Source organism: Salmo salar, chromosome ssa03 (genome assembly GCF_905237065.1).
Source record: "Salmo salar chromosome ssa03, Ssal_v3.1, whole genome shotgun sequence".
In the NCBI taxonomy this organism is placed as follows: domain Eukaryota; kingdom Metazoa; phylum Chordata; class Actinopteri; order Salmoniformes; family Salmonidae; genus Salmo; species Salmo salar.
Genome location: NC_059444.1, coordinates 97,432,698 through 97,456,904, shown reverse-complemented (window position 1 = coordinate 97,456,904; position 24,207 = coordinate 97,432,698). Strand labels below are relative to the sequence as shown.

Sequence of the window (24,207 nt, the reverse complement as noted above, 5' to 3'; positions counted from 1 at the left end):
ACCTCAACAGGTAGGTAGGTAGGTAGGGACCTGCTATACACTTCGACCACAACAGGTAGGTAGGTAGGTAGGTAGAGACCTGCTATACACTCCTACCACAACAGGTAGGTAGGTAGAGACCTGCTATACACTTCTACCACAACAGGTAGGTAGGTAGGTAGAGACCTGCTATACACTTCTACCACAACAGGTAGGTAGGTAGGGACCTGCTATACACTTCTACCACAACAGGTAGGTAGGTAGGTAGAGACCTGCTATACACTTCTACCACAACAGGTAGGTAGGTAGAGACCTGCTATACACTTCTACCACAACAGGTAGGTAGGTAGGGACCTGCTATACACTTCTACCACAACAGGTAGGTAGGTAGAGACCTGCTATACACTTCTACCACAACAGGTAGGTAGGTAGAGACCTGCTATACACTTCTACCACAACAGGTAGGTAGGTAGAGACCTGCTATACACTTCTACCACAACAGGTAGGTAGGTAGGTAGGGACCTGCTATACACTTCTACCACAACAGGTAGGTAGGTAGGTAGGGACCTGCTATACACTTCTACCACAACAGGTAGGTAGGTAGGTAGGGACCTGCTATACACTTCTACCACAACAGGTAGGTAGGTAGGTTGAGACCTGCTATACACTTCTACCACAACAGGTAGGTAGGTAGGTAGAGACCTGCTATACACTTCTACCACAACAGGTAGGTAGAGACCTGCTATACACTTCTACCACAACAGGTAGGTTGGTAGGTAGAGACCTGCTATACACTTCTACCACAACAGGTAGGTAGGGACCTGCTATACACTTCTACCACAACATGTAGGTAGGGACCTGCTATACACCCCTACCACAACAGGTAGGTAGGTAGGGACCTGCTATACACTTCTACCACAACAGGTAGGTAGGTAGAGACCTGCTATACACTTCTACCACAACAGGTAGGTAGGTAGAGACCTGCTATACACTTCTACCACAACAGGTAGGTAGGTAGAGACCTGCTATACACTTCTACCACAACAGGTAGGTAGGTAGAGACCTGCTATACACTTCTACCACAACAGGTAGGTAGGTAGGGACCTGCTATACACTTCTACCACAACAGGTAGGTAGGTAGGGACCTGCTATACACTTCTACCACAACAGGTAGGTAGGTAGGTAGGGACCTGCTATACACTTCTACCACAACAGGTAGGTAGGTAGGTAGGTAGGTAGGGACCTGCTATACACTTCTACCACAACAGGTAGGTAGGTAGGGACCTGCTATACACTTCTACCACAACAGGTAGGTAGGTAGGTAGGGACCTGCTATACACTTCTACCACAACAGGTAGGTAGAGACCTGCTATACACTTCTACCACAACAGGTAGGTAGGTAGAGACCTGCTATACACTTCTACCACAACAGGTAGGTAGGTAGGGACCTGCTATACACTTCTACCACAACAGGTAGGTAGGTACCTGCTATACACTTCTACCACAACAGGTAGGTAGGTAGGTAGGGACCTGCTATACACTTCTACCACAACAGGTAGGTAGGCAGGTAGTGACCTGCTATACACTTCTACCACAACAGGTAGGTAGGTAGAGACCTGCTATACACTTCTACCACAACAGGTAGGTAGGTAGAGACCTGCTATACACTTCTACCACAACAGGTAGGTAGGTAGGTAGGGACCTGCTATACACTTCTACCACAACAGGTAGGTAGGTAGGTAGGTAGGGACCTGCTATACACTTCTACCACAACAGGTAGGTAGGTAGGGACCTGCTATACACTTCTACCACAACAGGTAGGTAGGTAGGGACCTGCTATACACTTCTACCACAACAGGTAGGTAGGTAGGTAGGGACCTGCTATACACTTCTACCACAACAGGTAGGTAGGTAGGTGAGACCTGCTATACACTTCTACCACAACAGGTAGGTAGGTAGGTAGGGACCTGCTATACACTTCTACCACAACAGGTAGGTAGGTAGGGACCTGCTATACACTTCTACCACAACAGGTAGGTAGGTAGGGACCTGCTATACACTTCTACCACAACAGGTAGGTAGGTAGGAGACCTGCTATACACTTCTACCACAACAGGTAGGTAGGTAGGGACCTGCTATACACTTCTACCTCAACAGGTAGGTAGGTAGGTAGGGACCTGCTATACACTTCTACCACAACAGGTAGGTAGGTAGGTAGGTGAGACCTGCTATACACTCCTACCACAACAGGTAGGTAGGTAGAGACCTGCTATACACTTCTACCACAACAGGTAGGTAGGTAGGTGAGACCTGCTATACACTTCTACCACAACAGGTAGGTAGGTAGGGACCTGCTATACACTTCTACCACAACAGGTAGGTAGGTAGGTAGAGACCTGCTATACACTTCTACCACAACAGGTAGGTAGGTAGAGACCTGCTATACACTTCTACCACAACAGGTAGGTAGGTAGGTAGGGACCAGCTATACACTTCTACCACAACAGGTAGGTAGGTAGAGACCTGCTATACACTTCTACCACAACAGGTAGGTAGGTAGAGACCTGCTATACACTTCTACCACAACAGGTAGGTAGGTAGAGACCTGCTATACACTTCTACCACAACAGGTAGGTAGGTACGTAGGTAGGGACCTGCTATACACTTCTACCACAACAGGTAGGTAGGTAGGTAGGGACCTGCTATACACTTCTACCACAACAGGTAGGTAGAGACCTGCTATACACTTCTACCACAACAGGTAGGTAGGTAGAGACCTGCTATACACTTCTACCACAACAGGTAGGTAGGGACCTGCTATACACCTCTACCACAACAGGTAGGTAGGTAGGTAGGGACCTGCTATACACCTCTACCACAACAGGTAGGTAGGTAGGTAGGGACCTGCTATACACTTCTAACACAACAGGTAGGTAGGTAGGTAGGGACCTGCTATACACTTCTAACACAACAGGTAGATAGGTAGAGACCTGCTATACACTTCTACCACAACAGGTAGGTAGGTAGGTAGGGACCTGCTATACACTTCTACCACAACAGGTAGGTAGGTAGGGACCTGCTATACACTTCTACCACAACAGGTAGGTAGGTAGGTAGATACCTGCTATACACTTCTACCACAACAGGTAGGTAGGGACCTGCTATACACTTCTACCACAACAGGTAGGTAGGTAGGTAGAGACCTGCTATACACTTCTACCACAACAGGTAGGTAGGCAGGTAGTGACCTGCTATACACTTCTACCACAACAGGTAGGTAGGTAGGGACCTGCTATACACTTCTACCACAACAGGTAGGTAGGTAGGTAGGGACCTGCTATACACTTCTACCACAACAGGTAGGTAGGCAGGTAGTGACCTGCTATACACTTCTACCACAACAGGTAGGTAGGTAGAGACCTGCTATACACTTCTACCACAACAGGTAGGTAGGTAGAGACCTGCTATACACTTCTACCACAACAGGTAGGTAGGTAGGGACCTGCTATACACTTCTACCACAACAGGTAGGTAGGTAGGTAGAGACCTGCTATACACTTCTACCACAACAGGTAGGTAGGTAGGTAGAGACCTGCTATACACTTCTACCACAACAGGTAGGTAGGTAGGGACCTGCTATACACTACTACCACAACAGGTAGGTAGGTAGGTAGAGACCTGCTATACACTTCTACCACAACAGGTAGGTAGGTAGGTAGGTAGGTGGTAGGTAGGTAGGTAGGGACCTGCTATACACTTCTACCACAACAGGTAGGTAGAGACCTGCTATACACTTCTACCACAACAGGTAGGTAGGTAGGTAGGGACCTGCTATACACTTCTACCACAACAGGTAGGTAGGTAGGTAGGGACCTGCTATACACTTCTACCACAACAGGTAGGTAGGTAGAGACCTGCTATACACTTCTACCACAACAGGTAGGTTGGTAGAGACCTGCTATACACTTCTACCACAACAGGTAGGTAGGTAGAGACCTGCTATACACTTCTACCACAACAGGTAGGTAGGTAGGTAGGGACCTGCTATACACTTCTACCACAACAGGTAGGTAGGTAGAGACCTGCTATACACTTCTACCACAACAGGTAGGTTGGTAGGTAGGGACCAGCTGTGGAAATAAGTAATTGATTTGATTGTTATTTCCTGAGGAAAAATGTACTTTATGAGTGATATGTGGTTGTCTGTGTGTGTGTGTGTGTATATATGTGTGTATATATATATATATATTTTTTTATATATATATATATGCATTATTAAATGTAGCTTATGGGTATATATATGTATGCATTATTAAATGTAGCTTCTGGGTATATATAAATGTATTATTAAATGTAGCTACTGGGTCTGTGTATATAAAGGAAACACTTAAACAACACAATGTAACTCCAAGTCAATCACACTTCTGTGAAATCAAACTGTCCACTTAGGAAGCAACACTGATTGACAATAAATTTCACATGCTGTTGTGCAAATGGAATAGACAACAGGTGGAAATTATAGGCAATTAGCAAGACACCCCCAATATAGGAGTGGTTCTGCAGGTGGGGACCACAGACCACTTCTCAGTTCCTATGCTTCCTGGCTGATGTTTTGGTCACTTGAATGCTGGCGGTGCTTTCACTCTAGTGGTAGCATGAGACGGAGTCTACAACCCACACAAGTGGCTCAGGTAGTGCAGCTCATCCAGGATGGCACATCAATGCGAGTTGTGGCAAGAATGTTTGCTGTGTCTGTCAGCGTAGTGTCCAGAGCATGGAGGCGCTACCAGGAGACAGGCCAGTACATCAGGAGACGTGGAGGAGGCCGTAGGAGGGCAACAACCCAGCAGCAGGACCGCTACCTCCGCCTTTGTGCAAGGAGGAGCAGGAGAAGCACTGCCAGAGCCCTGCAAAATGACCTCCAGCAGGCCACAAATGTGCATGTGTCTGCTCAAACGGTCAGAAACAGACTCCATGAGGGTGGTATGAGTGCCCGACGTCCACAGGTGGGGGTTGTGCTTACAGCCCAACACCGTGCAGGACGTTAGGCATTTGCCAGAGAACACCAAGATTGGCAAATTCGCCACTGGCGCCCTGTGCTCTTCACAGATGAAAGCAGGTTCACACTGAGCACGTGACAGACGTGACAGTCTGGAGACGCCGTGGAGAACGTTCTGCTGCCTGCAACATCCTCCAGCATGACCGGTTTGGCGGTGGGTCAGTCATGGTGTGGGGTGGCATTTCTTTGGGGGGGCCGCACAGCCCTCCATTTGCTCGCCAGAGGTAGCCTGACTGCCATTAGGTACCGAGATGAGATCCTCAGACCCCTCGTGAGACCATATGCTGGTGCGGTTGGCCCTGGGTTCCTCCTAATGCAAGACAATGCTAGACCTCATGTGGCTGGAGTGTGTCAGCAGTTCCTGCAAGAGGAAGGCATTGATGCTATGGACTGGCCCGCCCGTTCCCCAGACCTGAATCCAATTGAGCACATCTGGGACATCATGTCTCGCTCCATCCACCAACTCCACGTTGCACCACAGAGTGTCCAGGAGTTGGCGGATGCTTTAGTCCAGGTCTGGGAGGAGATCCCTCAGGAGACCATCTGCCACATCATCAGGAGCATGCCCAGGCGTTGTAGGGAGGTCATACAGGCACTTGGAGGCCACACACACTACTGAGCCTCATTTTGACTTGTTTTAAGGACATTACATCAAAGTTGGATCAGCCTGTAGTGTGGTTTTCCACTCCAAATCCAGACCTCCATGGGTTGATAAATTGGATTTCCATTGATTATTTTTGTGTGATTTTGTTGTCAGCACATTCAACTATGTAAAGAAAAAAGTATTTAATAAGATTATTTCTTTCATTCAGATCTAGGATGTGTTGTTTGTGTTCCCTTTATCTATCTATATATATATATATATATATATTTATTTATTTATTTATTCAATGTAGCTACTGTGTGTGTGTGTGTGTGTGTGTATATATATATATTTTTTTTTATATATATATATACAGTAGCTACATTGTGTGTGTATGTGTATATACATATTTTAAATGTAGCTACTGGGTATATGTATGTATTATTAAATGTAGCTACTGGGTATATGTATGTATTATTAAATGTAGCTACTGGGTATATGTATGTATTATTAAATGTAGCTGTATTATTAAATGTATTGTTAAATGTAGCTACTGGGTATATGTATGTATTATTAAATGTAGCTACTGGGTATATATATATGTATGCATTATTAAATGTAGCTTCTGGGTGTATATATATATATATGTATTATTAAATGTAGCTTCTGTGTGTGTGTGTGTCTGTGTGTGTGTGTGTGTGTGTATATATATGTGTGTATGTGTATATATATATACGTATATGTATATATATATACGTATATATATATATATATATATGTATGTATATATACGTATACATATGTATATGTATATACATATGTATATATATATATACGTATATACATATGTATATATATATACATATGTATATGTATATACATATGTATATATATATATATATATTATTAAATGTAGCTACTGGGTGTATATATGTGTATTATTAAATGTAGTATATATATATATATTAAATGTTGCTACTGGGTGTATATATATATATGTTTATGTGTGTGTGTGTGTGTGTGTGTATATATATATATATATGTGTGTGTCTATGTATATATGTGTATTGCTAAATGTAGCTACTGGGTATATATGTGTATTTTTCAATTGTCATATAAATGAAATGAATTCCAACAGAGACTTCACGCAGCATCACTACCTACCTTACTACTACTCCATACGAGGGGTGCTGAAAGATGGGTTCACATACGTACTGTACATCAACGGAGGGCATCCGCCCTGGACGCTCTTATATCCTTTACTACAAGGGGGGTGGGCGGGGATTGGTGGGGGGGGTACAAGTGTGGGGGTAGGAGTTTGAGTGTGTGTGTCCATGTGGAGCTCCTGGACTAACTTAGATGTGTCACAGCAAGGGGGTGTGAAGACCTTTGCAATCAATATTTCTTTGTTTTTATTTGTAATTTATTTCAGAAATTTTTTTTTTTTTCACTTTTAAAATGTGGCATAGGTTGTGTAGATCAGTGGTAAAAACATCTCTATTTTGAAATTGAAGACAGCAACACATGAAGACTGTGCACGGGTATGTAGACTTCCCCTAGGCACAATTCTGGAATTCAAGCAGGAAGTGGAGAATTTAATTACATTTGAATTGGAATTGCAGTAATCTTTAAAAGTCTAATTGTAAAAGAAAATCATTCCTGGAATTGGAATTGAACTGAATTGAACAAGAGCCATCATTGGCTGTGTTTGCTAGTGACAGCGACATGGTTGTTGTGTTCAGTTCTTATCCATTCTGCAGCCTTCCCAAAGTGAGTGCCTAATTGAATATATTATCCTTAAAATGTATCCCGTTATATCAATACATTACATATCATCAAATCAACGTTTATTTGTCACGTGCGCCGAATACAACCGGTGTAGACCTTACTGTGAAATGCTTACTTACAAGCCCTAACAACAGTGACATTTTTAAGTAAAAAATAGGTATTAGGTAAACAATAGATAAGTAAAGAAATACAAAATAAAACAGTAAAATTATAGTGAAAATAACAGTAGCGAGGCTATATACAGGTGGTACCGGTACAGAGTCAATGTGGAGCCTATATACAGGTGGTACTGGTACAGAGTCAATGTGGAGGCTATATACAGGTGGTACCGGTACAGAGTCAATGTGGAGCCTATATACAGGTGGTACCGGTACAATGTGGAGGCTATATACAGGTGGTACCGGTACAGAGTCAATGTGGAGCCTATATACAGGTGGTACCGGTACAGAGTGAATGTGGAGGCTATATACAGGTGGTACTGGTACAGAGTCAATGTGCCGGGGCACCGGTTAGTCGGGCTAATTGAGGTAATATGTACATGACTGTATAGTTAAAGTGACTATGCGTAGATGATAAACAAAAATAAAAAAATACAAATAAAAAGAGTAGCAGCAGCGTAAAATCATAAGGCTATAGCTCAACAGCGTAGTTTTACCCCAACGCAGTGGTCTGAAACTCCTGGTTTGCAGGCCATATCAGGCAAGTCACATTATGCTGGCTTGTAAAGGGGGCAATAAGTCCAACTACTAACAGATTGGATTTGTTTAGATTGTATGTGGGGTTCCTCTATGATGCTTTTGGCCTTGTCCCTTGCATGTTTGTCAGAGCGGCCCTGAAGCCCCCTGCACTGCAGCCCACAGAGCTTGGACCCTTTTTATCCCACCGACAGCCCACCGTACCGGGTCCACCGACAGCCGTTCAGTCGTCTCAGTCTGGTGTTGACATTCTGAATGATCAAAATGATAGTAAACTGTTCCTCCTCCTTTATATTTATCCCTTGGGTTTTCTTCTCAGCTTGTCACCCTAAAGATCAATTACAAAAACACATATTTATTTTTTAAATCCACCTGCAATAAAGCATGCTGGGAAATATGATAATGATGGGTGTGGTTTTGAGAGTTTTACTGTACACAGAGTGAAAATGACACAATCACCTCTGGTCGTTAACACCAACACTCAGGTCTTTACAACACTGAGTGTTCATTTAACTCCTAAATTACCTTTTTTTAGTATTTTTGCTTTAGACAGACACAGCATGATCGGTGGAGATGGGAATCGAACCCTGGGCTCCAGTGTGGAAGCTGGGAGTGTTGACCACATGACCACAGCTCAGGATGAGCCTCTAGTTTCTACTATGAATCTTGTTTCTAACAGTGCATTTAAGCAATTTACAACGTGTAAATGTTACAATTGTTTTTGTTGAAATATAATAATGGTGTTTTTAGTTGTTTCCCAATCTCATAAAAAAAGTGTTTCGGGATTATTGTAATTGTTTTTAGAGCAGGAAGTTTTGTTCCCCACAAAGTGCCAAACCAATTGGAAAAAATGGGTAACTCAATAAAGGATAATAATCACATTTATTTATAATGGCCTTTTTATATCAGCTGATGTCACAAAGTGCTATACAAAAACCCAGCCGAAAACCCCAAACATCAAGCAATGCAGATGTAGAAGCACGGTGGCTAGGAAAAACTCCCTAGAAAGTCAGGAACCTAGGAAGAAACCTAGAGAGGAACCAGGCTATGAGGGGTGGCCAGTCCTCTTCTGGCTGTGCCGGGTAGAGAGGAACCAGGCTCTGAGGGGTGGCCAGTCCTCTTCTGGCTGTGCCGGGTAGAGAGGAACCAGGCTCTGAGGGGTGGCCAGTCCTCTTCTGGCTGTACTGGGTAGAGAGGAACCAGGCTCTGAGGGGTGGCCAGTCCTCTTCTGGCTGTGCCGGGTAGAGAGGAACCAGGCTCTGAGGGGTGGCCAGTCCTCTTCTGGCTGTGCCGGGTAGAGATTTTAACAGAACATGGCCAAGATGTTGAAACGTTCCTAGATGACCAGCAGGGTTTAATAATAATAATGATAATGATAATAATAATAATAATCAATACAGTAGCCTATACAGAGTGGAATAGAGTATTGAGCATTTCCAGAATGATTTCATGCTGTTCATATTAAACAGCTTCAACAGCTCTGATATTCACTCATTGGATTGGTTAAATTTAGGATCATGTTTTACATCTTTGATTTGTATGTTTTAATATGAAAGCAAATACCTGAAAGTTTTCAGAATTCAGGGGACATTTAGAGGTTTACCAGGAATATTCCCTGTTAGTTCGTTAAGAGTTTGACTTAGTCTGGAATTGGACATTAGTTGAATTAAATATAAATTGAAGAACTGTTATAGAATATTACATTGATATATAGGGAGATGGAATTGAATTTGTGTAATTGACCCCGACCTTGTTACATAAATCCTATAGTCCTTGACGATCCCCTTGCACTGACTACATCCAACACATTGGCTCGGCCCTGGCCAGCCTCAGTCCCTGCTCAATCCCCCAGAGACTCTACAGACAGGCCCAGTCTCTGCTCCGCAGCCTGATACCCTGGTCCGGCATCGCATCCAAGACTGGTATCCAGTACAGCAGGACCATGTGACAGTAGAGGTGTGTATTTGGGAGAGGGGGAGGTGTGTGTACAGTATCTGTTGTTGATTGACTTTCATTTAACTCAATACTCTCTCCCCCCTCTCTCTCCCCCCTCTCTGTCTCTCTCTCTTTCCCTCTCTCTTCTCTCCCCTCTCTGTCTCTTCTCTCCCCTCTCTGTCTCTCCTCTCCCCTCTCTGTCTCTTCTCTCCCCTCTCTGTCTCTCCTCTCCCCTCTCTGTCTCTCCTCTCCCCTCTCTGTCTCTCCTCTCCCTTTCTCTCCTCTCCCCTCTCTCTCTCTCCTCTCCCTCTCTCTCTCTTCTCTCCCCTCTGTCTCTCCTCTCCCCTCTCTGTCTCTCCTCTCCCCTCTCTGTCTCTCCTCTCCCTTCTCTGTCTCTCCTCTCCCCTCTGTCTTTTCTCTTCCCTCTCTCTCCTCTCCCCTCTCTGTCTCTCTTCTCTCCCCTCTCTGTCTCTCTCTGTCTCTCCTCTCCCCTCTCTGTCTCTCTTCTCTCCCCTCTCTGTCTCTCCTCTCCCCTCTCTGTCTCTCTTCTCTCCCCTCTCTGTCTCTCTCTCTTTTCTCTCCCCTCTCTGTCTTTCTCTGCATCTCTCTCCCCTCTGTCTCTCTCTCTCCCCTCTCTCTCTCTCTCTCCCCCCTCTCTGTTTATCTCTGTCTCTCTCCTCTCTCTCCTTATCTCCTTCTTTTCTCTCCCCATCTGTTTTTCTTCAGGGTCTTCACCTGTGTTCTTCAGGACCCTCTGACCTCACCTGACCCACCACCACCCGGAACCCTGGAAAGACTGAGGGCTGAGACCCCCCAGACACCAACCAAGACACCCAGCCACTAAGCCCAGACCCTACAAACCAAGCCGCCCAGCCCACCAAACCAAGCCGCCCAGCCCACCAAACCAAGCCGCCCAGCCCACCAAACCAAGCCGCCCAGACCCTACAAACTAAGCCTCCCAGCCCACCAAACCAAGCCGCCCAGCCCACCAAACCAAGCCGCCCAGACCCTACAAACTAAGCCTCCCAGCCCACCAAACCAAGCCTCCCAGCCCACCAAACCAAACCAAGCCGCCCAGCCCACCAAACCAAACCAAGCCTCCCAGCCCACCAAACCAAGCCGCCCAGCCCACCAAACCAAGCCGCCCAGCCCACCAAACCAAGCCTCCCAGACCCTACAAACCAAACCAAGCCTCCCAGCCCACCAAACCAAGCCTCCCAGCCCATTAAACCAAGCCTCCCAGCCCACCAAACCAAGCCGCCCAGCTCACCAAACCAAGCCTCCCAGCTCACCAAACCAAGCCTCCCAGCTCACCAAACCAAGCCTCCCAGCAAGCTACACACCAAGCGTCTCATCTCTCCCTAGCTGTCCTATCCTGTCCTACAGCTCATACAGAGACGATGTATTATAGCTGTACATTACATATATCCTCTAATATATATATATATATATATATATATATATATATATATATATATATATATATATACCCTGTCAGTAGCTGCCCTGTCCTCACTGTACTGTCTGAGCCAGTGGTGTAGTGGAGGGTCAACACATGTAGATGCCATTCACCTTTTCTTTACTATTGTGGGAAAATGCATTGAAATACAGAGATTGAGTGTTACCTTATTCACTGGAATGGTGTGGACCGGGGTGAGATTCAGTAGGGTTGAAGTCAACTCTGGTTTCAACTAGACCGGGGTGAGATTCAGTAGGGTTGAAGTCAACTCTGGTTTCAACTGGACCGGGGTGAGATTCAGTAGGGTTGAAGTCAACTCTGGTTTCAACTGGACCGGGGGGAGATTCAGTAGGGTTGAAGTCAACTCTGGTTTCAGTTCAGACAATTTGAAATTCTATTTGTCAATAATCCGAATCCACATAGAAAAATAATTTGTCTTATTTCAATACAATCATTGAAATTCTGATTCCCGAGTTGAGATCAGCACTCACATTTTCACACAAATCTTCCATTGACATCAATGTATGATCTACACGGAAGTCTACTTTAAGTGTGCACAGAGATCTCAAGGACTAGGATTCCTCCCAGATTGACTTTCAGTTCACTTTGTGTTCCGATTCAGACTTGAGATAAGTAGACTTACAGTAAATCCATTTTTTTGTTTTACTGAAGTCCACGTTTAGTCAACTTTATCTCAAGTCTGAATTGTGCCCTTCCTGACCTAATTTTGATCTGAAATGTGTTTTGACCTGAAACCCTGCTGTCTGTCTGTCCCCTTCAGGGCTGTCTGTCATTCTGCTGGTCATGTAGACAACCAGACAGTCTGGTTTAAATCCAGATGTTTAACATAGCTGACAATAGATTTGTTTGTCTTCCTGTTTGTATTAAGAGATTAAAAAATATAACATGGTAGAAGTTCCTCCCTCTGTGAGATTCTCCCAATACCCCAAATATATGTATGTGTGTGTGTGTGTGTGTGTGTGTGTGTGTGTGTGTGTGTGTGTGTGTGTGTGTGTGTGTGTGTGTGTGTGTGTGTGTGTGTGTGTGTGTGTGTGTGTGTGTGTGTGTGTGTGTCTAGTCAAATGTAGTGCACTATATAGGGAATATGGTGCTATTTGGGACTGAACCGAGGTGTAGTTAAGTTAGACAGTTTCTAGGTAATGTTTTAAAGAGGAGCAGTGTGTGTATAGGGTTACGGAATTCCTCTAACTTTCCCAAAATCCTGGTTGGACGATTCCTGGAATTACAACGGAATACGTGAATCGTCCAACTAGGATTTGTTAAATACCATGGAACTTTGAGAAAGTTAACGGAGTTCTGCAACGCTACTAGGTGTCTAGATAACATCTTTAAACAGGAGGGTGTATTGAGGTAATACTGAATGTAGTGTTGATAGCACCAGTTAACTGACCAGTCTGATTTTAGAAGAAACAACTCAGTCTGAACACGGATCCTAAATTGAGATGTATTCTCATCAATAGCAGCATTAGAGCCACATTTTTATTGTGCAAAATGTACTGTAAAACTTGTTATAATGTGGAAGTTGGATTTCATTTAAAACTTTTCTTCAACAATGTGTAACGAGAGGTATATTAATGCATCACTCAGTTTACTAAACTCTAGTTAGGCAATCGCCTCTATTTTAACGCATATTGTTGAAGAAAAGCTTCAAATTAAATCAAACTGCGAGATTATAATGAGGTTTATGGTACTTTTGCGCAATATTTTTGCAAAATAGGAACCCTTAATCAGGGTCTGGGAACCTTCCCCTGTTGATGAAATGGAACAGAGTGGGTCTCGTAGAAACTGTCTGAACCCCAAATGGCACCCAGTTCCTGAATTTGTCCACTACTTTTGACCACGAACCAATGTTAAGCTCTGGTCAACAAGTAGTGCACTATATAAGGAATAAGGTGCCATTTTGGATCGAGACACTATTGTTCAACTGAAAATATTATTTGGTCAGGAGGTGTTTCAAAAAAATGTTTTATTGTGCTTGACAGCCTTGGTCACATGCAGGTCACGTTTGTGTCTTAAGAGGCATGTGTGTCCCAAATGGCACTCTATTCTCTACGTAGTGCACTACTATAGACCTTAACCACAGAGGGTTAGCCATTCAGGGCTATGGTTAAAAGTAGTACACTACTATAGACCTTAACCACAGAGGGTTAGCAATTCAGGACTCTGGTTAAAAGTAGTGCACTATATAGGGAATAGGGTTCCATTTGGGTTGTAGTTCATCTGGTTGTAGGTAGTGTAAATACAAAATATATAGTGTCCTTTTTTTCCACAGCAGAAGAATGGATGGTTTTTAAACTATTGTCTGTGATTGCATCTTGAGCTGGTTTTCTATTTAATATATATATATGTTTGTGCTTATTTCTTTCTGTTGATTTGTTGTCTTCTATGTGGACAGGGACAGGAAAGATCCCTTTTATTTGGTTTGTTAAGTAAGTCTTTTCACTACATTGTCTTGCCTTGAGTTTTTCAATAAGTTTGGTTTTTCAATAAGGGACAACCTTGTATCGTTCTAGCTGATTTGACTAGAACTTCAAATTGATCCTTTTCTCCGTTGTGAATGAGAAACCACTTTTTCAAGTTCACCTGCAGCCTTGGTTCCAATACACCTTTATCCAGACCAAATATAACCGTTCAGATGCGGACTACTAGACATGATGACGCAGAATACACATTACATGTATCCAGTAGCACGTTCATGTTAATATTCTGTGTTACAGAAATGAATCACTTTTCTATCATGTAGAGGTTACCAGGGTTGGGGTCAAATCACTTTTTAAATTCCAGTCAGTTGAGGATGTACACTGACATTCCAGTTCCAATTGTCTTCAATGCATTTCAATAAAGAACATTTGGAGTTTGGTTTACTTAGTGAATTGAAATAGAGCTCCACCCTGATAGCTATATATATTGCTGTGTATACTGATAGGTGTACTACGCTGTACAACCCTTTCCCCAACCAACGGTAAAACTGTTGTGGCGCCATCTGGTGTTTAATGGAAGTAGTGCAGTCTAATGTCCCCCTTCACGTCTTCACACACCTGGGTCGTGTTCATTAGTAGCACACCTTAGCAAAACGCTTTACAACAGAAAATGAGTGTTTCTTATTAGACATGTTCAGGTCGTCCCTCCTCGTTTCAGCCTGTTTGCTTCCGTTTGATTCCTAGTGAATATGACCCTGTCCTGTGGTGTATTCATTATGTTTGATTCCTAATGAATATGACCCTGTCCTGTGGTGTATTCATTATGTTTGATTCCTAATGAATATGACCCTGTCCTGTGGTGTATTCATTATGTTTGATTCCTAATGAATATGACCCTGTCCTGTGGTGTATTCATTCTGTTTGATTCCTAATGAATATGACCCTGTCCTGTGGTGTATTCATTATGTTTGATTCCTAGTGAATATGACCCTGTCCTGTGGTGTATTCATTATGTTTGATTCCTAATGAATATGACCCTGTCCTGTGGTGTATTCATTATGTTTGATTCCTAATGAATATGACCCTGTCCTGTGGTGTATTCATTATGTTTGATTCCTAGTGAATATGACCCTGTCCTGTGGTATATTAATTTGTGCACACTAGGAAAACGTAGCAAAGTGTTTTGCAACAGAAAATGCTTTGTAATGAAATTGAGTGTTTCCTACTGGATAAGTTCAGGTAGTCCTTCACTGTTTGCTTCTGTTTGGTGCCTAATGAATACAACCATGTCCTGTTTCCTGCATCTGGTTTAGTTTGAATACAACCGTGTCCTGTTTCCTGCATCTGGTTTAGTTTGAATACAACCGTGTCCTGTTTCCTGCATCTGGTTTAGTTTGAATACAACCGTGTCCTGTTTCCTGCATCTGGTTTAGTTTGAATACAACCGTGTCCTGTTTCCTGCATCTGGTTTAGATTGAATACAACCGTGTCCTGTTTCCTGCATCTGGTTTAGTTTGAATACAACCGTGTCCTGTTTCCTGCATCTGGTTTAGATTGAATACAACCGTGTCCTGTTTCCTGCATCTGGTTTAGTTTGAATACAACCGTGTCCTGTTTCCTGCATCTGGTTTAGATTGAATACAACCGTGTCCTGTTTCCTGCATCTGGTTTAGTTTGAATACAACCGTGTCCTGTTTCCTGCATCTGGTTTAGATTGAATACAACCGTGTCCTGTTTCCTGCATCTGGTTTAGTTTGAATACAACCGTGTCCTGTTTCCTGCATCTGGTTTAGTTTGAATACAACCGTGTCCTGTTTCCTGCATCTGGTTTAGATTGAATACAACCGTGTCCTGTTTCCTGCATCTGGTTTAGTTTGAATACAACCGTGTCCTGTTTCCTGCATCTGGTTTAGTTTGAATACAACCGTGTCCTGTTTCCTGCATCTGGTTTAGTTTTTGATTTCATACATCCAGTACCAGGGCTGTTCCTTACTTGTGTTGATTTCAGAACATGTCTTCACAGCTCCTGTTCCTCTGGTTTATATCATCACATATTATCATCAGACATACATTCTCTCTATCTCTCTCACACACACACACCAATGTTAAACGTTTGTACCAACAGCTCAGATAAAAATAAATGAATTTACAATGTCACGCTGTGGGGTCCCTTGATTGAGTGTTTTGTTTGTTAGGGCATGTCTCAGTGTTTTGTTTGTTAGGGCATGTCTCAGTGTTTTGTTTGTTAGGGCATGTTGGAGTGTTTTGTTTGTTAGGGCATGTCTCAGTGTTTTGTTTGTTAGGGCATGTCTCAGTGTTTTGTTTGTTAGGGCATGTTGGAGTGTTTTGTTTGTTAGGGCATGTCTCAGTGTTTTGTTTGTTAGGGCATGTTGGAGTGTTTTGTTTGTTAGGGCATGTCTCAGTGTTTTGTTTGTTAGGGCATGTTGGAGTGTTTTGTTTGTTAGGACATGTCTCAGTGTTTTGTTTGTTAGGGCATGTCTCAGTGTTTTGTTTGTTAGGGCATGTCTCAGTGTTTTGTTTGTTAGGGCATGTCTCAGTGTTTTGTTTGTTAGGGCATGTCTCAGTGTTTTGTTTGTTAGGGCATGTCTCAGTGTTTTGTTTGTTAGGGCATGTCTCAGTGTTTTGTTTGTTAGGGCATGTCTCAGTGTTTTGTTTGTTAGGGCATGTCTCAGTGTTTTGTTTGTTAGGACATGTCTCAGTGTTTTGTTTGTTAGGGCATGTCTCAGTGTTTTGTTTGTTAGGGCATGTCTCAGTGTTTTGTTTGTTAGGACATGTCTCAGTGTTTTGTTTGTTAGGGCATGTCTCAGTGTTTTGTTTGTTAGGGCATGTCTCAGTGTTTTGTTTGTTAGGGCATGTCTCAGTGTTTTGTTTGTTAGGGCATGTCTCAGTGTTTTGTTTGTTAGGGCATGTCTCAGTGTTTTGTTTGTTAGGACATGTCTCAGTGTTTTGTTTGTTAGGGCATGTCTCAGTGTTTTGTTTGTTAGGGCATGTTGGAGTGTTTTGTTTGTTAGGGCATGTCTTAGTGTTTTGTTTGTTAGGGCATGTCTCAGTGTTTTGTTTGTTAGGGCATGTTGGAGTGTTTTGTTTGTTAGGGCATGTCTCAGTGTTTTGTTTGTTAGGGCATGTCTCAGTGTTTTGTTTGTTAGGGCATGTCTCAGTGTTTTGTTTGTTAGGGCATGTCTCAGTGTTTTGTTTGTTAGGGCATGTCTCAGTGTTTTGTTTGTTAGTGTAGCGTGGTTCTTTCTGCGTTGTGTACTTTTAATCAGGACACTGCCACAACTGGAATTATGATGGTTGAATCATGTTTATTGGTCCTGCACACGAAGAGACAACACACAATATGTTAGCCCTCGGTGCAGTCACAGCTCTCGGGCACCTTGCTAGCTGAAGGTCCGGCCAAAAGAGCGGGAACTGCACACATACATTCAGTGCCCAACAGCACACTATACAATACAATTAAAATGATATACAACATATTCGGAACAAAATAAAAGACATACCTGCACACGAAGAGACAACACACAATATGTTAGCCCTCGGTGCAGTCACAGCTCTCGGGCACCTGCGTGAGCACATAGCAACTCACTCAAACACGGTCCCAAATACTCCCGAGTTACAATAGGTACCCTAATTAGCGAGCTTGGTGAAAGTTAACATAAATCTTTATAATTGTTCACATTGTAACAAAACATATAATTGCGTAACAGCACTTTATGTAACTTTACCACAGTTTTATATTGCCAAATTACGGCGCCAAGGACAACATACCTTGCTAGCTGAAGGTCCGGCCAAAAGAGAACGATAAAAGGGTCCGTAAGTACGGATAACCCGCGATGGACCAAACCAAAATATACAAACTTTTACAATTAGGTGTATTTACAATATAGATATCAAAAAAAATTGTACACCGAAAAATAACATTAACTATGCTGCTGTAATTAAATAAAGAAAACACATTGAATTATTATTATTGTTATTAACTTATTAACATCCCCTCTTGACCTGGCCTACTTGAACTGTCCTTGCGTGCAACTTGGTGCATAATCTAGGGGAACAACATCACTCTACTACATTCACCCCCACTGTTTTACACTAGATTATAGGCACAAAACAAAACACATTACCTCGAAGGTAACAAAGCAAAGAAAGAAAAAAAAAATTCACACCCACAGAGCGACGGAGTAACCCAGTGTAGTCCCTTAAGTCTAGACCCACAAATGGTCGATCAGCTGGAAAGCTATCCCACGAAGGATTAGGAAAAAATAAGAGGTAGCTAATCCCTTATTCAACCGTATACAAAAAATGCCAAATACATTTTATGCTGATGAACTACACACAAAGTTACATGAATTGTCAAAAATATTAGACCAACCCACAAATCACTCTAAGACCCAGTTAGATTACCATATACACCCAAAAAAATGAAAAGGTAGGCAATATCCTACCGTCACTGAGAAACCAAGAACGGTTTCATTTCCTGTGTAGACATAGTTTGGATTAACCTATTCACTGGCTTAATAAATCTACCTAGTCTAGTCCGAACACCCTCACCCAAAAACCTAGCAGGAATGTCACGGACAGCACTAACCGTGCTCAGAGGTCTAACCTCAGGTTGGGGAATACTACAACTCGGCCTATCCGGAGCCAGCACACTTTCAGTTACAGACTCAACACTAGTAGTGTCAGACGACTGATCAGAATCCTGGTAGATTGCCACAGACCACACTGACAAAGCATCTTCAACCAAGTTAACAACATCTGTTACAGCACCATCCCCACTGAATGGAGTTTCGCCATCAGAACTCTTGTAGGCTTTGGGGATCTCTCTCTGGTCCACTTCTACTGAGCACACCTCACTCAAGGGGACGTCATATGGCCGTTCCACTTCACTTCCTACTGGGACTACACTATCCTCTTGGAATATCCTCCCAGAAGACTCAGGAAGGCTTGCTACCCAGTGGACAGTCCTTGCGTCACTCCCATCCATTTTGCTGGACGCTGCAGACGTCTCAGAGAACACGTCACCACTCGATAGATATCCGTGACTCTCAGGTTCCTCCCAAGAAGGCAAAGGCAGAAAGTTGACTGGCATAATCAGGTTCCTATGCACTGTCTTGATGCGTCCAGTGGTAGGGTGCTGTATACGATGTGTTCAGTGAGCTGTTCTTCGCAACAACTATGTACACCGCACTGTCCCAGCGATCAGCCAGTTTCTTCTTGCCCCTCTCTCCCTTGTTAGCAAGTAGAACTCTGTCTCCCTTCTCTACCGAATGACCCTTCGACCGTCTGTTGTAGACCTCGGCTTGTCTCTTTTGTTGCTTACTTGCATGCTGCTGAGCCAATGTCATGGCTTCTCTCAGATCCTCACCCAAAGACTGGACATACTTATCCACATCGACCGTGTCCCCATCCAACAGCACACTTTCAAACATAACATCTACTGGCAGCCTAGGGGTGCGTCCAAACATCAAGAAGAAGGGCGGAAACCCAGTAGTCTCGTGAACAGTGCAGTTATAGGAGAATGTCAATGTGTTCAACATCTGAGGCCATTTAGCCTTGGACCTAGCTGGCAGAGCTCTAATCATCCCACCCAGCGTGCGATTTAGACGTTCTGCTTGACCGTTCCCCATGGGATGATAAGGTGTGGTGTGGGACTTTCCAACACCAGATAACTGAAGTAATTCTGCAATAAGTGAACTTTCAAAGTTAGCACCCCTGTCAGAATGGATACAATCAGCGAACCCATAAACGCAGAAGAAATTATTCCAGAGAACACGAGCCACAGTCTTAGCAGACTGGTTTGGACACGGATACGCACATGCCAGCTTAGTAAAGTGATCAGTCACTACTAACACATCAATAGACTTGTTGTTTGAATCTTCTGCAGTCCAGAAATCAATACACACAAGTTCCAAAGGTGCCGTTGTCACAATGGAGACAAGTGGAGCTCTTGCTTCAGGCTCAGGTGCTTTACTCAACACGCATCTCTTACAGTGGGCCACGTATTCCTTGACATCCTTTTCCATAGAGTCCCAGTAAAACCGCTGTCTCGTAAGCCACAATGTGCGCTGCTGACCCTGATGACCAGCATCATCATGAACTCCCTTCAACACAAGGCCTCTCAAAGACACAGGTACAACATACTGGAATATTTTCTTCTTACTCACTGGGTGTTTTGAGACACGATACAGAATCCTAACCGTGTGGTGAGTTTTCCCCACTGTCTTAGAGTATAAACTGTTTCATTAGCTTCAAGGACTCGCTCTCTCCTAGATGGGCGCCGGCCTCTATCTACAAAGAACATGACTCTGCTGATGACAGGATCCAGTGACTGGTTATCATACAGCTCCTTGTGTGTAAAGACAGGTAAAGGGCTCTGACCCATGGACATCAACTTCTCAAGGTGCTGCGCATGTGAAATGGCCCTCACCGTGGCACCATCATCCCATCGGCGGTGAGCATGGAGGACAGCAGACACCTCTTCACAGGAAACCAACCCACTGACATCGTCTCCAGCTCTACTTAACTCACTCCCAGGAGCCATAGACGTTCCACAGCCAGCCTTGGGCTGTTCACAGGAGAGGCGGAACATGTCTTGAACATCACCCACTCGAAGACCTCTGGCTTCCTCCAGCAGGACATCATATGGGATTCTTGTCAGTCGGTGCAAAACTGTGGAGCGAACAAATGGCTCTCTGCTCAAGGCATCAGCAACGACATTCTTGGGACCTGGTATGTACTGGATATCAAAGTCAAAGGGTGCCAGCTTTGCGACCCATCTCTGCTCGCATGCATCAAGTCTCGGCTTTGTAAGAATATATTTGAGTGGATTGTTGTCGGTCCACACAGTAAACTTATGCCCTCGCAGCCAATGGCTGAATTTATCATGAATGGCCCATTTCATGGCTAGAAATTCCAGCCGGTGAGCAGGATACTTGGATTGTGCATGATTAAGAGATTTACTAGCAAAAGCTATTGGCCTGGCTATTGCCATCCCATCTTGCACTTGGGATAGTACAGCTCCAAAACCACTAGTAGATGCATCCACAGAAAGTAAAAATGGCTGAGAAAAATCTGGATGAGCCAGCAGTGCCTGGTCAACTAGTGCTGATTTCAAAGCTTCAAAAGCGAGTTGACATTCGGCAGTCCAGTCTGCAGCAGTGAGCCTGCGAGAGGGACCAGGCCTCCTCCTACCCTTGCCTCCCCTAGGCTTCTTCTGACCTGTAGTTAGCTGAAACAACAGCCTAGCAACCATGGAACAATTCTCAATGTAGTGTTGATAGTATACTACCATACCAAGAAAAGAACGGATTTTGCTAGGAGACGGAGTGACACCATCAGCTTCCATCATCTCGCTCTCAGTCACGTTCAAAATAGTTTGAACTTTAGCAGGGTCAGTGGCTACACCCTCCTGAGAAATGATGTGACCCAAAAACTTAACAGACCTCCTCAAAAACTTGCACTTAGACGGAGACAGTTTAAGATTGTGCTCCTGCAACCACTGAAAAACCATCTCAAGTCTCTGCAGACTCTCTTCCTCAGTCTTAGCAAAAACCATCAGATCATCCAAATAACAAAGGAGACTTAGAAAGTTTTGGTCACCAAAGATGGTCAGCATCATTCTCATAAACGTAGCCGGGCTGTTGCATAGGCCCTGAGGCAACCGATTGTACTCGTGCAGACCTAAAGGAGAGGAAAAGGCAGTGTATTTCTTATCCTCTTCATGCAGTGGCACGTTATAATACCCTGACGTCAAGTCCATTGTGCTGAAGAAGGCATTACCTCCCAGCGCGGCCAGTACATCAGCCTGATGAGGCAGGGGATGAGCGTCCTTTACAGTGCGTGCATTTAACCACCTAAAGTCAGTACATAGGCGCAAGTCCCCATTCTTTTTCCATACCAGCACCAAAGGTGAGGCATACTCACTGCTGGATTTTCTGACGATTTACTTTTCCTCCATATCATCCAGTGTTTCCCTGAGTTTTTGGTAATGAGCTGGAGAAAGCCTACGATAAGGTAATCGAAATGGGCGGTCATCAGTCAGCCGTATGCGATGGCAGAACCCCTTTGCCTCACCACAATCTAGGCTATGTCTAGAGAACACTGTGTCATACTTCCCAATTAAATTGACAAGTTTATCCTTCCAGAACTGTGAAACTGGACACTCCTCAACAGACAGGCCTTGAAGTCCAAGATTGCTCAGTGTACTGTTGCCATGAACTACACTGCCACCAACTGAACTCTTAGCTGTCAGACTGCCGTGTGAGCTGTCACATTGAACTTTAGCCACGTTCTGGTAAGCTGCTTGCTGCTTGACATCATCAAAATCCTCTAATGCAATGCAAGGATACACATCCGCCACTTTAGCATTTCGTCTCAGGGTAACTGGTGATGTTGTTGGATTCACTATCTTCACAGGTAGCCATCCATCCCCCCCACAGAGGCGTAACTACTCTCCCCACTAGTATGTGTCGATTCACACAACGAGACGTGCTGGGCTCGACAACAACAGTACTGCCCACAGAAAGTTTTGTCTTTGGGGGTAGGCGGCCCCACACCAGATGCTCACTCATGGGTTGGAGCGTTACTGCCCTCTTCAACTTAATGGTGCCTACTTTATCTGGGATAGAGTCTCCTCTCCATCTCTCCAGATTTGACAGAAGACGCAGGAAGTGGCTGTCATCGCACTGGCTAGAGGAACCTGGTGTACCCACCACCCGCCAGTAGCTGTCATTTGATTTGAACTGTCTAATCAAAGACTTCAACACATTAGTGCCCACAATGAGTTCATCAACCTGCCCATCTACAATAAGCACTGGGACGACATAGCTGAAGCCATAAAGCTGAATTTTTAAATCACACATGCCCACTGGGCTAGTTTGCTCACCACTACCCACCAGGATGATGTCTGAAGGAGCTAGAAAGTTCCCCTCTACCACTCCTGCCTCCCTCAACCGAGGTACAATATCTGCGCCGCAGAGTAGTAGCCATGGACCCACTATCTAACATCCCCTTCAGCTCAACTTTATCCTGTACTAGCACAGAGGTGTAAAACAAACTGTCATTCTGCGTAATTCTCATTGTGTTCTGAAAAATGACTGTGTTGTTCTTGGGTACTGACTCACAAAAGTAAGAATAAACAGATTGGATATCATCATCAGTGGAGGAAAAACAAGACTGCCCCACATTGCCCTCCTCAGAATGGAGGCATTCTAGTTTTCCTGAGACCTGCCAGTCTGTCCACATCCAGGGCTCTCTCGCTGCCCAGCCTCACTACAGTCAAAGCTCATGTGGCCCGGAGAGAAGCACTTGAAGCACAGCTGGTGCATCTGACAGTGAGCTTTGGTCCAGTGATTAGTGCTTCCACAGACGGCGCACTCACGCTGACGTTTGTGGAACTGTTTACGGGGCCCTCTGTTCACAGACTGAGTATTGCTGACCAGAGCCTTCTCTAACAAAGTCAAAACCTTCTCTAATGTCTCACCCTCAGATATAGATGGTGCCTGGTCTGGTTCACGGCCACATTGAGAAAAGGATGACACCTTAGGTCTGTTCACAGGACCCACTCCCTCCTGGGGGGAGTCAAAGACGGCAGCCTCCTGCTGTGAAAGTTGTGTTCTACATGCTTTACGTTCCCTTAACAGTTCATCCAACTGATTCTGTACCTCACTGGCTGTCCAGTCACGAAGGGCTTTGCTCTTGAACACTTGGGCCAACTCTTTATCAGGACAGTTGCGTACAAACATGACTGCCAACTCTGAGCACTCATTGGGTAGGGTCCTGCCCTCACTCACAAGGTACTGTTTGGCTGCCACTGCAGCTTTGTTAAGCCTAATCCAGAAATCTATTGGACCCTCATTAGCATATGGTTTGATTGAATAGAAATCAGCTAATGGCATACCTGAGCAGACAGTATCCCCAAAGTGCTGCTTGAGAACACTGAACACCGCCTTAACATCTGTGACAACAGGGTTGTTACGCATCCAGACTTTGGTCACATCGCGTGCCCTCCCCATGAGCCTAGACATCACCTCCCCAACATTCTCAGACCCAGTGTAACCCCTCTTCTCTAAGTAGACTCCCATTAACTCCTCCCACTCCAGGACAGAGTACTTATCTGAGCCATCACCCCTAAAGAAAGGTGGAGGACTAACATCGGACTTCACAACCAGATTCAGCTTGGACGCATCAATAAAGGTTGACCCACACTGCTCAGGCAGGGGAAACTGCTGGGGTTGGTGAGGGGG

General features: G+C 44.3%; 1 protein-coding gene across 1 annotated transcript in view; it reads left to right on the top strand.

Annotated features, from left to right (window-relative positions):
• nat15 (N-acetyltransferase 15 (GCN5-related, putative)) overlaps window positions 1-12,408 on the top strand; it is a 40,661-nt gene extending 28,253 nt beyond the window's left edge. The window contains 3 exon segments of the mRNA NM_001173686.1: window positions 6,760-6,873; window positions 9,896-10,060; window positions 10,766-12,408. Coding sequence (NP_001167157.1) covers window positions 6,760-6,873; window positions 9,896-10,052 — 271 coding nt within the window. The 3' untranslated portion in view covers window positions 10,053-10,060; window positions 10,766-12,408.
• Window positions 12,409-24,207: the final 11,799 nt, after the last annotated feature.